Source organism: Parasteatoda tepidariorum, chromosome 1 (genome assembly GCF_982258835.1).
Source record: "Parasteatoda tepidariorum strain Cologne lab strain chromosome 1, Ptep-v5.0, whole genome shotgun sequence".
Classification (NCBI taxonomy): domain Eukaryota; kingdom Metazoa; phylum Arthropoda; class Arachnida; order Araneae; family Theridiidae; genus Parasteatoda; species Parasteatoda tepidariorum.
In genome coordinates, this window is record NC_141755.1 from 47106174 (window position 1) to 47121837 (window position 15664).

General features: G+C 28.5%; 1 protein-coding gene across 1 annotated transcript; it reads left to right on the forward strand.

Moving 5' to 3' along the window:
* Positions 1-2650: 2650 nt before the first annotated feature.
* Positions 2651-14528, forward strand: LOC107451477 (uncharacterized). The gene is made up of 5 exons (XM_016067592.5): positions 2651-2827; positions 5193-5452; positions 8962-9263; positions 10342-10476; positions 14166-14528. The coding sequence occupies exons 2-5, from the start codon at positions 5202-5204 to the stop codon at positions 14345-14347; spliced, it is 870 nt and encodes a 289-aa protein (XP_015923078.1). The 5' UTR covers positions 2651-2827; positions 5193-5201; the 3' UTR covers positions 14348-14528.
* The last annotated feature ends 1136 nt before the right edge of the window (positions 14529-15664 follow it).

Below are 15664 nucleotides of genomic sequence, written 5' to 3' on the forward strand. Positions count from 1 at the left end.
AAAATGCTTACTTGGAAAATTGCCAAAAAAGTATTTACTTGAAAAGTTGCCAATAAAGTGTTTACCTGGAAAGTTGCTGGGAGAAGTTTTATTTAGAAAGGATTTCATGGACATTTGAGAGGAAAGTGTTTCTTGGCAAGTTGTCAAGAGAGTGTATTTTTGGTTAGGCTGCCAAGCGATTTTCATTGAAAAGTTGTCAAGAGAAATTTCATTTGGAATGTTGCAATAAATATGAGTATTTTAGCATATTATCCCCAGTGACTGAATGAAACCCATCCGCTTCAGATTGATTGATATCAGCTTGTCTGGAAAATAAAGGCGACCTGTGCGCAATGCTGATCACATTCATGTCGTCGGTCACTAAATTTTGGAGCATTATTCTTAAATACCTCCCTTAACCCACTATGAACTATTAAAAAAATAATTTATTTCGTTTTTTTTTTTTTTTTTAAATTTTGTCAAATTTAACAAATTAGAGCATAAATTTAGAATTTCAAAAAAGCTGGATGTTGCTTAATGCTATTAAACAGAAATAAGTTGAAACGATGCTTAAAACTTTCGACAGTTACATGTAACATGTTACATTCTGCTGAATGTAAAAAGTGTCTTAAAAAATTGAAATCAAAGAAATTATACTGTGCATAAATTAAACTAATAATAAAATTGAATTTAACTAATATTGAAATGCTTAAATAATAATCGAAATAATTAAAAAGAAATAACTTTACATATTTTAAAGATACCACTAACAAAAAAGTGATAAACTTAGAAATATTTCGTTAAATTATTGATAAACTATCTAAAGTTAATGGTTTTTTATTAAATTAACGATAGTTTATTTGGTGTTTTAAAAATGATGCAGTTGTGAAAAATTATTGATGGGGCTCGTTCCCCCTCTAGACGCTACACTTAAGCTTAGAAACATAAGCTAAAACATTATAAGCTAACAAACAGCACTGATGTCATCTTGAAAATATTTTCAAAACTGAATTGTTAATAATTTATTTTAAAACAATGGTTTCCGCTAAGCGAAAGAGAAAATACCAATTCTTAAATGTCTCCGAATTTAATATGATTCATAAAACTATACGTCCCGCAGTGGACTGATCGTTAAGACACGGTTCCCAGCAGATCACCGAAGTCAAGCATCACTGGCTACGGTCAGTGTGCGGGTGGGTGACCACTTGTATCAGCCTGCGTAGGGACCGAGAGTGTGCGGTATGGGTCCTCGTTAAACTGTTCTACCGTAAAGTGCTCGACTTCGCGTGCAGGTCGTCGGGCTACCGAAGCGAGGATGCCATCCCCTTTGCAGAGGATCAAAATTGCGATGGCATGTCCTCGGATCATCCTCAGGAATGTTTCTCAAACCGTCGCCAATAGCCCATTGTGCAGCTCTAGTGCGACGTAAATGAACAACATAAAACTATACAGGTCGCGCTCCTTTATTCGCACAGAATACACTGGTTCCGCACCAGTCGTTCCAAACTGAAACGAGTTTTGAACCAGAGCGAAACTGAACGTTTTTTTATTCGAACTGAAATTGGTTAGTGTCGCACGAAGTGCACTAGTTTAAAAGTTGGTGTGCCTGTTGAGATAACAAATTAGAAGTGGCCGGCAGTGGTATTGGAGAAATGGACTTCTACCATCAATGTGGAAATCGCAAGCTTTTAGGCCGAGAAGAGGCCACTTACTTTTAGTATGTTATATAAAAGAATTATGTTAATGATATGGTAGTTGTTGTTGTTGTAGTTCATTTACTTCGTACTAGAGCTGCACAATGGGCTATTGGCGACGGTCTGGGAAACATCCCTGTGGATGATCCGAAGACATGCCATCACAATTTTGATCCTCTGCAGAGGGGAGGGCACCCCTGCTTCGGTAGCCCGACGACCTGCACACGAAGTAGAGCACTTTACGGTAGAATTAATGATAAGGTAAATTACGTACTAAAAGTTAAGGATAGATCATGGAATAGATCAGCTATTCGTCTCATACAACTCAGTCTGCGTAGGGACCAAGGGTGTGCGGTATTGGTCCTCGTTAAACTGTGTTACCGTAAAGTGCTCGACTTCGCGTGCAGGTCGTCGGGCTACCGAAGTGGGGGTGCCATCCCCTCTGCAGAGGATCAAAATTGTGATGGCATGTCTTCGGATCATCCTCAGGGATGTTTCCCAGACCGCCGCCAATAGCCCATTGTGCAGCTCTAGTGTGACGTAAATGAACTACCTACCATCGTCTCATACGACAAAAATTGTTGTAATAAATCTCTCATGGGCTGCAACAGCGGCGCAACTCACAAAAATCAAGTTTTGAGATAAGTGTGCTTAAAGTTTTCATTGCTAAGCAAAATGCATAGGAAATACTTTCGTTTGCTTTAAAGAAAACTACCTTCATGTTGAATTATGAGTTGTGAAAGTAATGTTGCTAAAAGAATGTGTAATTTTATACTTAAACCTGTTCTTAGTCCAAAACGCGTGTTTTTTGAGCGAAATGCTTTTACCTGTGAAAACAAATATAGCATATGAACTGTAGCTACGACAGGGCCATTCACACTGCATGCGATTGAGTACCTGAAAGGCTTTTTTCACTTCAGTTCAGGAATTTTCTAAGTTTTCAAAGCAAGCTAAAAGCAAGATTTTATTTTTGATGAAAAAGAGTACCAAGGATACAATAATCAATATACGTTAAAAAACTAACTAAAATAGATTTAAATGCTCTAATTCAAAAGAGGTTTTTGTTTAAAAATTTATATTGCTCTTAATTCAGCTGTTAATTAACATTTTAAACTGTTGTTTGACATAATTAAATTATTTCGTCTGCAGTTAAAGTAAGATGAATGATATTCATACAATTATTTCAAGTGTCATTATTTATTTAAATATATTTTATTCAAAATTTATCTTACTGATTACTACCATATTTATAGAGAAGAATAAATGTTATATAATTTTGAAAAAGAGATTATGGAGCAGTTTTACTGTGCTATATCTTAGTACCAAAGTAATAATAACAGTTCACTTTCTTTTGCTATACGAACTGTCTAACAATCAAAAAACTATCCAGATAATTTTAAATGAGATAAAATATAAAAACTGAAAAGTTGACCAACTAATCCCCTTTCCTTTATAGGGTAGACTATATTTGAAGGTGTCCCTTGATTCTCGCCAAGTTGTGATCGCCAGCTGGGCGATGTTGAAACCCAATCGTGATTCTGATTGATTTAGATTTTAGCGTTATTTTTAAATGTTCAACGGTATATGTAATTTCAGAGGTCCGTTAGTTCTACGTTGGATATCCGCTTGTAAGGTTACTTTTGCTTCTGGTCCTAAAAATGACTACAATAAATAAGATAAATCTTAAATTTCTGTACGATAATAACAATGGAAAAAGAGCAGTGATTTATTGGTGTATGAATGAAGGTTTAATTAGTGATAGATATAAATGTCCTGTTTGTGGAAGTTATTTTTTTCCTTTTCTTTCTGTGCTTACTTCATTAATTTTTGTTTCGATTCAAAATGCATTTTATTGGGTTTATTAATTTTGCTTATATTGGGTTCATTGCAATTTTATAACGTTTTAGCCGATTTTTGTTGAAATTTTCCTATGTTTTGTTGAAATATCATTATGTTTTGGCAGTTATTCCTGTTACCACAGTGTTCCGCGCAAGCAGGAATGGCGCCAAACATAAGCCGCCATTTTCGCCAAGGGGCACCCTCAAGTATATTTTTACCCCTTTATATAATTTTTTATATTCTTAAAGAAAAAATTATTATAGCACTACATCCAAAATTAGTTTTTTCTGTGCAAAATTATATTAAAGTAAACAAGTTTTTATATTTATGTAAAAAAAATTTTCAATCATTTACAAACAATTTTATTTATAAATGCCTTTGAGTTAAATTTTTTTTATAATTATATGAAATTTTTTTTTTCTTTCAAATTTTGCAGCATTAGCTTTGATGAAAAATGTAGGGGTGAAAATGGATGGTCACTGTGACTACCCAAAAAGTTTTTCTGACATTCAGCAATTTTATACTGTTATCTAGTTAGCCGAATTGGAAACCTTTTGATGTTTAAGGAATAAGTAAGGCATTTAAAGTAAATCCATATGTCATCTTGAAAAATCGCAAATTTTAAACTAACTGTCACTTAGTCATCTATTCTTGGCACTGCTAGTAATAACAAATGTTCTACTTGCAAATTTAAATTTTACAAAGATATTTGTTCAATTATGTGTGATAAAATGTTAAACAGTTCAATGTTTATTTAATGGGGCAAAACTTTTACGATTTGGTAAACTAGAATTTTTTTCCCTTTTGGCAAAAATACAACCTTATCCCATTCCATACAAAATTATTCAAATAAACTTCCAACCACATATACTTTTAATTCCATTAAAAAAAAGGTTTGTTCACCTGGAAAAAGTATGTTTCTTTGTTTGAATTCTTTATATGAATTACTTTAAAGATTTAATCTTCCGAGTTTTATCACTCTGGGTAAAATTGTACAGAAATTTCCTTGCTAAGAACTACTTTTTCTTTATATAGCTTAGAATGAAACTTTTTTTTTTCTCTTTCATTATAGGAAAGTCACTTGGTTAATGTGTAGTAGTTTAAAGTGTGCCATTTATACTTTTATGTTGTTTTTTTTTACGTAGAATTCTCTTCATTATATCTAAAATAAATTTTTTTTTCTTCCTTGTTGCCAACTTGAAATAGATACACTTTATAATGACCAAATAAGTTGTGCCAGTTGACGAGCTTTTCTTCATGTACCTGAAAACGCTTCTAAGACTCAGTTTGAGCTATGACACTTTTATATGTCACTTTTGAAGAAGGTTTGGCTATTGCTATTTTGCCCCAAGCTCTAAAATTTAAAATTATTATAATGAATAATATATAATCCAATTGAACAGATTTTAAGAGGACTAACACCCTACAAAATAAAAATAAAATTTTTTTTTATTTATTTCTTTTTTGTCTAATCATATAGTTAATACTTGACTGTTTTTATACATCCACAGTTTATTTGTAAAACCAAAATCTGTTGTACAAATATAACCTCGAAGAGTTAGTAACTAAAATTAAAATATTGAATTAAGGAGCATATGATAGAAAAATTAATTTTCTCTCTTTGAATAAATCAAATTTTTTTATACTATGGAATTTCATAAATTTTTTTTTCCATTATAGAAAATAGATATGGTTTTTACTGTAGGGGATCGATTTGAAAGTTTTAGTGCCTTCCTAGGAGCTTTGGAAATATTCAAGGTAGAAACTAATACAGATTTCAAAGTCTATGGGTCAAAGTCATTAGATGTAGCTAGACAGTATCATCCTAAAAGGCTTGCAAATGTTCCAGCAATATTAAAGTACTATAATATTAAGTTTATATGTAGATATGGAGGCAATTTCAAGAGAAGTAAAAGTTCACAAGGACTTCGAAACACATCGTAAGCATTTATTAATTCTTTGATTATTAAAAAACAGAAAAAAAATTATGTATCAACTAAAACACTATATTACATGTAAAAAATATGTGTTTATGATATTGTGCTTGCAGCTTTTTATTAAGTCATGATACTAAGGTTGAAAATTTTATTGAAAACAACAATATTTGATAAACTTTTAAATATGTGTTGTATATATATTTTTTATTACTAATGAATTTCATTAAACAACCCATCAATAAAATTTGATGCCTAACTTAGGATGGTTAATTACAGTAGTAACTAAATAATTTATGTTCTAGTGATCAGACTTTCAATTTACAAAGATGCAATCTTAATTGTTCCAAGGTCTATTAGATTTACTTTTTATTTTATATGTAGTTCAAGAAATCAGAGACAAATATCTATTTTTTCTGGATTAATTTTTTTTTAGTGACAGATTTGTGTTTTGACTTTCAAAATGTCGGAGATTTCCAGATTGTGAAAAAAATAGCTGCAATCTGGAAAGTGCACTTGATTGTTTGATCAAGTAAGCAAATAAAAGCTTTGATTTCTTAATGTTAATTTCACATTTTTACACTAAGAAAATTTTGATTTAATGAATTCAGTTCTTCGAAAAAAATATTTTAATTAGTTAATCCTCAGAGGTATATTTTTGTACAAATTTTACTTTTTAGCGCAACGCTTAAAGTTTAAGTTTTAAAATAAAATTATACTTTTTTTCCTATGTCTTTGGAAATAGATGGATTAGAATACTTTTTGAACACAATTTTCAAAGCCATTTGTCCAGAGATAATACAAATAATTTAATTTTGTAATATCTAGTCTATAAAATTTTGTTTATAATATAATGTAAACATTTTATATCATTAAAACTCTATAATTTTAAATGACAAAATACAAAATTGGACTGGAACCAGTCAAGTGATTTTAAAAAATTTAAATATAAAAATGCTACTCTTTTTGTCATTACTCAGAAACTATTCAGCCAATTATACTGAAATTTTGTATTTAATCATTTAAAATTACATAGTTACAAATTTTTTAAAAAAAAAAAATTTTTACTGTAGTTTTTAGCCATTCTTGAATTAAATAACTAAATATCTTTAGACTAATAAGTTTCATACTTTAATGCAAAAAGTTTTTGATTTGCTGAAGAAGCAAACCAAAAACTTTTAACCTTGCAGGACTCTTAAGAGTCCTGCAAAGTTAGATACTTGACATTTTTGATTTTGTTGAAATTTTCAGGATATTTTCTTTATGTAAAACTTCAGTTTGCTAACAATTCAAAGGCAATAAAAGATTTCTGCATAAAAATGCAGTTATGAACTTTATTTCACTTATCTATTTAAAAGTCTGCTAACTGTCTTTAAACTGTTAATGTAAAAATGTGCCTATCGATTACTTAAAAAAATAAATTGGAACTTAATATCTTCCTTGCCTGGATAGCAATGTTAGAGGCATACATATATATGACTCAGAATTTCCTCTTCATAGAGCAGGTCATCCGAAGCAAAAGATTAAGATGGCTTGGCCATATCTGGAGAGGTCCAGAAAACAATGCAGTACAAACAGCCATCTTTAAAAATCCTTCTGGATCTCGGGCCAGAGGAAAACTTCCAACTAGATGACTAAATGACTCTACTCAAGATCTCAAAGTAATAAAGATTAACAACTGGAAAAAGTCGCCATGGATAGGAGGCGTTGGAGGCTACTCGTGGTTGAGGCAGCCAAGGCCTGTAAGGGGCTGTCGTGATGAAGAAGAATTTCCTCTTTTCTATATAAAACTTAAATAATTTCTTAAGTATTAGATTTATCGATTTGGGTAAAAAATTTCATCAGAAACATATCGCTCATGGGTTGCAATAGTGGCACAACTCACAAAACAGGCATTTTGGATTAAGAACAGGTATAAATAGAAAATACACATTCTTTTCAGCAGCAATACTAGCACGCTCATAATTCTACTTGAAGGTAATCTTTGTTTAAGCACACTAAAGCATTTCTTATGCATTTTCCTTAGCAATAAAAACTTTAAACCCACTTATCTCTAAACTTGATTTTTTGAGTTGTACCGCTATTGCAACCCATGAGCGATATCACTTGCCTAGATAATGAATATGTTTTGCCCTATTTCCCCCCATCCACCTCAGTAAGTTCTTGATAGAGACTAACACTCACTTTAGAGGAGTATTAAGCATAAATCACAAAGCAATTCTAATTTTCCCATAACTATTTCTCAGTCTATGCCTTAAGTATAGGGCCTTATTATATTAAGAATCAGTAACCTATGATTTTGATTTGATTGATTTTGTTTCTTTTATACTTAAGGCTTCTTGTCCAATCAGTTTCATACTTGTCTAGTTTTGGCAAAGGCAGTTAATGACCTAGAAAGTTGTGCAAAATTTCAGTTTCTTGCCACTTTAAGGTCACACTTAATGTGCATCACTGAATGTTGATTTTCATAGATACTACTAATTAGTACGCATTCACAGAAATATATGCGCTTATGGATCACTGCTTACACTAGAAGACTTTGATAGTCTTATGATTAATAAAATATTATTTTTAAAAAATAGCCTTATTTTTAAGATTTTTGAATGATCTTTGACCTTCGAGTTCCACCAAGAGTATTTATGTCTTAATAACTAGTTTGGAAGTCGTAGAACACAAAATGCCTTTAATGCCTTTGTTCACTCAGTTCGCAAAAAATTTTACCCCTTGTGAATAGATGGGGGTTTTTTTTCATTTTTTAAATTTCAGAAGTTTTAACATTTTGATTCAGTAAAAAATTTTTGACTTAGGAAGAAAAAAAAATTGCAAAATTGAAAGAAACATATTTCTAATAGTTTTACCTACAGAACATGTCCTGAAAGTTTCAACAAAATCAAAAATGTCAAGCATCCACCCTTGTCTGATTTTTTTTTTAAATACGGTATCTTAAATAGTTTTAGATATATATCAGAATACACAAAAAGTAAAATTATTGAAGGGCTCAAATTTTCAACCACTCTCCGATCAACTTTCTAAAGTTCTCGTGATTTCAACCACTCTCTTATTGGCACTATATTTAGATTAACTTAATGTTAAGTATTATTAAGATTTCAATTGTCTTTTCGAATTTCTATGTTACTGCTTCACTGCAATAACTTATAAGTGTTCAAACAAGTGTATTTCATTATTGACTAAAAAGGCTTATTTTTAAAACTAGAAAAAAAAAAGGTTTTTCTAGTTCTAAAAATAATTTATGCGTTGGTGCATGCTCATTACTATTTTTTTTTTCCTCAAAAAACTAATCTTAATTTTGTGATCTATGTTAGAAATTTTTTATTATCCTGTTAATAATTAATATAATTTAAAATAATTGAAATGTATCTTTCTGAATATTTTTTTAAAAATAGAATTTACAGAGAAAGAAATGATTTTTAGTATCACAGCTTCAAATTGTTGCTTAAACAAATGTTTCTTCTTATTAAACTAACGTTTTTATTTTTTTTTTAATTTATTTTTAGGACTAGGATAATTGGATGTGAAGCCTTTATTTATTTAACATTATCTGAAGATTCTAAGGCTCTAGTAATTGGAAGCTTATGTTTAGAACATAATCATGATTTAACTCGGACATTTGAATATGTACCCAGGAAAAAGCGAAGTCGTGAACTGAGAATGAAATTAAACAATATAGAAGTTTATCAGCAAGAAAAGTTGAAAAACAGAAAAAAACCATTGGTACAAAGAATGATTTTTAAACGGAGAAAAAATGTAGAAAGTTCAGTTTTTGTAACACAGGATTTATCAAACTTAAATGTATCAAGTAAGTCTCACATTATTTCTTCTTTTATATCTTTTTATTTAATATCTTTTTCTTTATATCTTAAACTTAATTTCATTTTAAAAATTGCATACAGTGTTTGCCTTAACTGGTCTGTTAACATAATAATGTAATAAATATGTATAATTTTTAAGAAGAATATTAACTATTATTTTGGCTATTGTATGCAATAATTGCACAAAATTTAAGAAACCTAGCTTAAATGTTTTTGAAGATATGAACATTTGTATAGAAAAAAAAATTCTTTATCTTTCGTTTTTTTGCTATGACTTTAAAAATATTCTATAAAATTTAACAAAAAATTTTTTGAGCAATTTAAAATTAATTACAAAATTATTATTTTAAAGTTTGAGAAAAATTTGTTCTAAACTGCGCAAGTTATGAATAGTTAAAGTAGTTTTTTTATACTACACATGCACAGATTGAATGAAAACTTTTTCTTCCTTAATTTTTTAATGAATCGTATTTGGCAATTAATAAAAAAATTCCGATTTGAATATCTTAAAAATTTAAAAAGTTGCAAACAATTTTCTAAGTAGTTTTCGTAATTTTTAAAAAAAAGCTTAAAATAGTTAAAGGTTTTCCACAAATTTCATTTTGTACTATTAAATGAGATTGATAAAATATTACCCTCATTGTTTGGAATCTCCCTCCATTAAAAGTATCTTCTCTTTCACATGTTTTGTTTTCTTATACAATCACATTTTGCCGTAGGAACGTTTATTGTAAGGCATTATCATTTGTTATTTAATTTTGTATTATAATACAAAATAATATTCTAGGAAATCCCTTATTATTTTGAGCTTTCTTTAAAAAAGTTTAAAAAAAATTGCTTGAAACATTTTAAATTTTTAAGATATTCAAATCAGACTTTTTTTATTAGTTGCCAAATACATTTCACTACAAAATTACAAAAAAGAAAGAAAAAAAATTTAGTTTTTTTCCCCTTATATATTGCATAATTTTAAATAAATTTTTTTTAATTATTAAATTTTAATTTATTGTATTTTTAAATTTTTATTACAAAATGGCTTAAATATTTGGCTCTTTTCATATATAGATGAATATGCGCAAATATCAGGGCCATATGAAGCAGAATCAATGAACAATCCTGACAACAATTCTTCACATTTTGTGCAAGAAGGGGAAGGATCAGAATTTGTATCTGGTGAACAACTGTGTAGATGTGGATTTGGTATAATATTTCAAATAAATTATGTTTCTAACTTTATCAATAACCAACAATATAGCTAACAGTAAAAGGGAAACAAATCATGAGAAAAGTAAATGTTTATTTTAATGAATTTTTTTTTCACATAAAATCTGCAAGCGAAAAGTTTCTATCATGCATTAGTTTTGATTAGACAATGCTAACACAATTTTTGATGATTTCTAAAAAAATGAGAGCAAATTATGTCATGTAAATTTTTTTTAAAAATTAAATAAAAACTTAGTTGAATTTTTATTGAAATATCAACAGAATTTGAACTACATAGAATTTCAATTACTAAACTACAGTGTGTACACTATTATTATTTTTATAGTTTCTACATAAATAAAGGTCTTTTTAATAATATAATAGTATAATGTTATTCTGATATAGGATTTATCTAATGAGTAACAAGGCTACCTGGGTGAAATTGAAGCAGATTTGCTTCACACACATAAAGAGTGTAATCACTGTATATATGTAAATCAAAATTTTCTTAAATTTTTCTTGGAATTGTATTTATCCATTTAATAAATTCTGATAATTTATTGAAAAAAGCATTGAAGCATAATAAAAATAATGTTATCAATATTTTTTCCTTTGGAATCTTAAATTACGATATTAAGAATTAGATCTAACAACAGGGTGCGTAGCATTTTTAAAAAGTGCTTAAAGGTGCTTTTAAAAAGTACTTAATTTTTCCTTTTTTAAAATAAGATATATTTTTTTTTACCATGTCTACTTTTGCCTCAAATTATGCAAAAATCGTAGTTTTTACATTGTTCTAACGTTTTCTCTATTCATTCAACCACAATCTGTTTTGTATACAGTTGGTCCGCAGAACATGAAAGCGCTGATCATGTTACATGTTTGATGAAATACTTGCGGGTGCGCATATACTGAGCTGGAATCAGTGGAGAGGTTTATTGCACTCTGATATGCATTTTGCAAGATATTCTCAATTTTAGACTTCATTTGCAGAATTGCGGGGACCAACTAAATAATGACAAATATTAATTTTTTTTTTCTCTTGTTAATTTCATCGTTACTGAAGCGTCATCATCTTCGTCAATGGCAAGCTAATAGACTTCTTGTGCTGTTCTATTTATAGATCAGTACCATAATCTTTGAATTTGACTTGAGGACCATTCACTAAGTACATATTTTCATGTAAGTTCTCAGAGCAGTCGAGAATCACGAAGCTTCATTACCTCAAAATTTCCATATCCTGTTTATTCATTTAATATAATAAAGATAAGAATTAATTGAGATTTTTAAACGTAAAATATTTTACCTGAAGGGCCATCCACTAATCGCATAGTTTTTTTTAAAAACTTTTATTGTACTTAATTACTTTTTTAAAGACTATTATTTTTTTACTTATTAATTATTATAATTGTTTTATTACTTTTAAAATTTTCAGTGCCCTTAATTTGTTTTAAAAAAAAAACTTAATATTTAAAGGCAAGATTTTTAAAAAATATGAAGTAAGGGGCTTTCAATATTTTAAATGCAGCAAAAAATCTTGTTATTCAGATTTGTCATTCCAAAATACTTCAATTCATCTCTTAATGATTTGATTTAAAAACAATTGAAATAAGAAATTTAACTATCTCAGATTTGTTAAATATTATAAATGTAGAGACTATGTAATAATTTACTTCTGACAAATTTATTTAGTTTCAATACTCATTGTTACATTTCGAAAATATTTTATTCATTTCATTAAAGAAATACTGAACCAAGTAATGAATTTAAATAGAAAATTTATTAGGGGCCATTCACTAATTTTCATTTGTAATATAAATTTATTAAAGTTTTCTTAGTTTACTTAATTCTTTACATACTTTTATAAATTCGGTATGATCAATAATATTAATCTTGTAAATGTTTTGTTGACTATGCTATTATAAATAACATTTATTTAAATTTAAAAAAATACACTCGATAACCATTTTAAAGAATAGTTAAATTAATTAGAATTTTGAATTAAAACTTTTTACATAATTAAATAAGGTGATTATTAATTTAAAAAATAATATGAGCTTCTCAATAATTAATGTATTTAAAATTTTGATAAAATTGTTTTTATGGTATCTAATATTATCAAGAAAAGAGTTCTTTGTCGATAACTAGTTATTTTATCATTATCATGTAAAGTCCTTGAAAATTATTTTGCATTTTGTTAATGTATATATGAAGAACTTTCAACATTAGGAAGAAAACTATTTTACTAGTGCACAGATCCTAATTATGATCTTTTTTTAAAGTACTTAAAAATATTGATTGATTAAAAGGTTCTTATTTTTTGTTGAAAAATTTGGCTGCGGACCCTGAAAAATATTTTTTTCTTGATCATTGCATTAATACCTAAGTAATATTTTTTCAGCAATGTTCTAATTAATATATTTTTTTGTATACTAGTAATATTAAATTCTGTGAAATCAATTGAAAAATTATATTTTTTAAAAAAATGAAATATACCCTGAAAATGTTTTATTTGAAACTCCTCAACAAAGAGTTATTAAGCAGCAATTAATATTTAACTTATACAGCTATAGTGAACCTTCAAGGGACCGAAATTTTGGTTCACTATAACCGGGACTTCACTAAGTCCGTTTTGCAAATAATTTTAACTAATAGTTCCTAAGTCCCCTCTCACATTATTTAAATCAATGACCAATAAAATGAAATGCAAAACGTACTGAAACATAATACATAGCAACAAAAAATGCATTAACTTGTATTTTTTATTGCTCTTTGTCTTGAGTACAAAAAAAATAGTAATCTTTAGCTGAAGAGCAAATCCTCAACATCTGATATGAAAGCTCTTCCAACTCTCTGATAATTTTTCCTGGATTTATTTTATCCTGCTTTTTAAACCTGTCTAATGAGCCATTCGAGCACATAGAAGTTGTCTCACCAAATCGCTGAGCAATTTCATTGGCTTTGACTTGACGCATTTATCCAGATACTGGAAGATTGCGGCTTCTTTGAATGCTGTACCAATTCAATAATGCTATTCAATAAGGAAGAAAACAAGAAAAAATGCTTATTGCTACATTCTATGCTATAGATGGTTTCAAAAATCGTATATGTAGCTATTTATTTCGAAGTAGAAATTTCAAAATTATTACAAAAAAAAAATGAAGAAAATAAATCAGTCAAATAATTAAAAAGTTTATAATATCCAACTTCCTTCTCTTTTGTTAGTTCACTATTTCCACAAAAATTAACATTACACGTGTGTAGCAAGGCGCGGTAGCGAACATTTCCTTCACTATATGCGGGAGTTCATTATAAACGGTGTTCACTATAGCGGTGTTTGACTGTATTGACATTAGCATTGTTTAATATTTAACTTAATGTATGCAGCTTTAAGGTTTCTTCCTGAAATTTGTCAGGATTGAAATTGAATTAATTTAATACAAAGTAGTTGGAGAAATTTTTCTTCGGAGTATAAATTTATAAAAGGGCCAACTATGCTAATTGTGAGATAATTGGTACAATTTTTCTTGTGCTACGCTTCCTAATGCCATGTGTGACTATATGTAAAAATTTCTAAGTATTCAAAGGGTTTATATTTCAGAAATAACACAATAAAATAAATTTGTGTTAATTAAGTCAGTTTATATCAAGTATCATAGTTTTAGTTTAATGGATTTATTTTCCAGGAACATCGGAATTAACTAAACAAGAGTTGATGCTAATGGAAGTCGAGGAACATAATCATCGTTTGGAAATATTAGAGCTTCAGGAAGCTTTCCAAATTGAAAGAATTGAAAAAATGCGATACTTACAAGATCTAAAAATTCAAAAGGCAGAACTGGATCTTCAGACTAGAAATAGTGAATAGAATATTGTTTTTAACCTGGTTTTGTTCTATATAAGTTTTGTTTTACATGACATATTGAAATTTTTATATTGTAAATACACGTTAATCAAATCTTGTTTTTATTTGTAAAATATCCTTTGTATGCAATAAAAATAAAATTTGAAATTAAAAATAAAATTTAAAAATACATTGTTCTTTCAAATAGTCTTAACATGTAATAACAGAGCATTTAGTCATTTTTATTCATAGCCTATTGTAATAAATGATTGTTCCTTATTCACAAAAGAAAAGAAAAAACGCTATTTAGAAAAAGTACGTTAACTGTATTGTTTAGACTCTGAATAATCTACAATTTTTATGGTTGTTCGAAAATGATTTGAAAGGTATAATTGTGATATATTAGCTGTTTTTAACAAATTATTAATTATATAATCATATCAAATAAAATTCTTAATGATGCAAAAAAAAATCTTAATGTGAATTAAGTCACTTATTTTTTTGTAGTTAGTTTATTACTCAGTAAAATATGAGTGGTATCGAAAATGTAACCTCATTACATCTTTTAGTATTATAATAAAAGAAATTGCCTTGCATTTTTAAAAATTTTAATAACAATACCATTTGATAATAAAAGTTATTATTTCATATATTATCTTATATCTTTGAATAAATGAATTCTATAAATACCTGTGAATTTTTTTTTATTTACACGCTTAGTTCCAAAGTGAAAACATAAAAAGTAAAATAACATTAAGAGCTGAAGTTTTTAATTTAACTGTCTTGTCTATTCAAAACTAAATTTTCCGCAAGAAACTTCTTAATGATCCTTTTGAATAATTGTGATTTATATTTAAATTTACGTGCAATTTTACCATTCATAAGAGTTTTCTGTAATTTATAAATTCTAACAGATCGTAAACCTAAAACAAAATTAATATCATAGCATAAAAAAAGTGTAAGGTTCGCTATGTTTTGAGTGTTCTCCCTTATTTGGCTATATTTGTTTAAAATTGCACCGTTCCTTATCTTTTGGGGGGTAGCGTCATAGCAAGCTTACGGATTCTTCCTAATTCAAGTGTTGTTTGTTTCACTGAAAGTTGGATTGAAAGAGTGCGTTATATTGAAAGCACTACTAGTATAATTATATTGGATGGTTCGTTTTTTCAAATTATATGTCGTAAAAATCAGTCGGAAGTAGTAACCGGGAAGTCTTACGGCCAATTTTAACCCCTAGCGACATCTGCGCTTAGCTTTACAAGGTCGACCATCCCTTCGTTTAAAAAGTTATCGAGATGTTGTGAAATACACAAAAAGTAATCTAACCAAACTATTGGGATT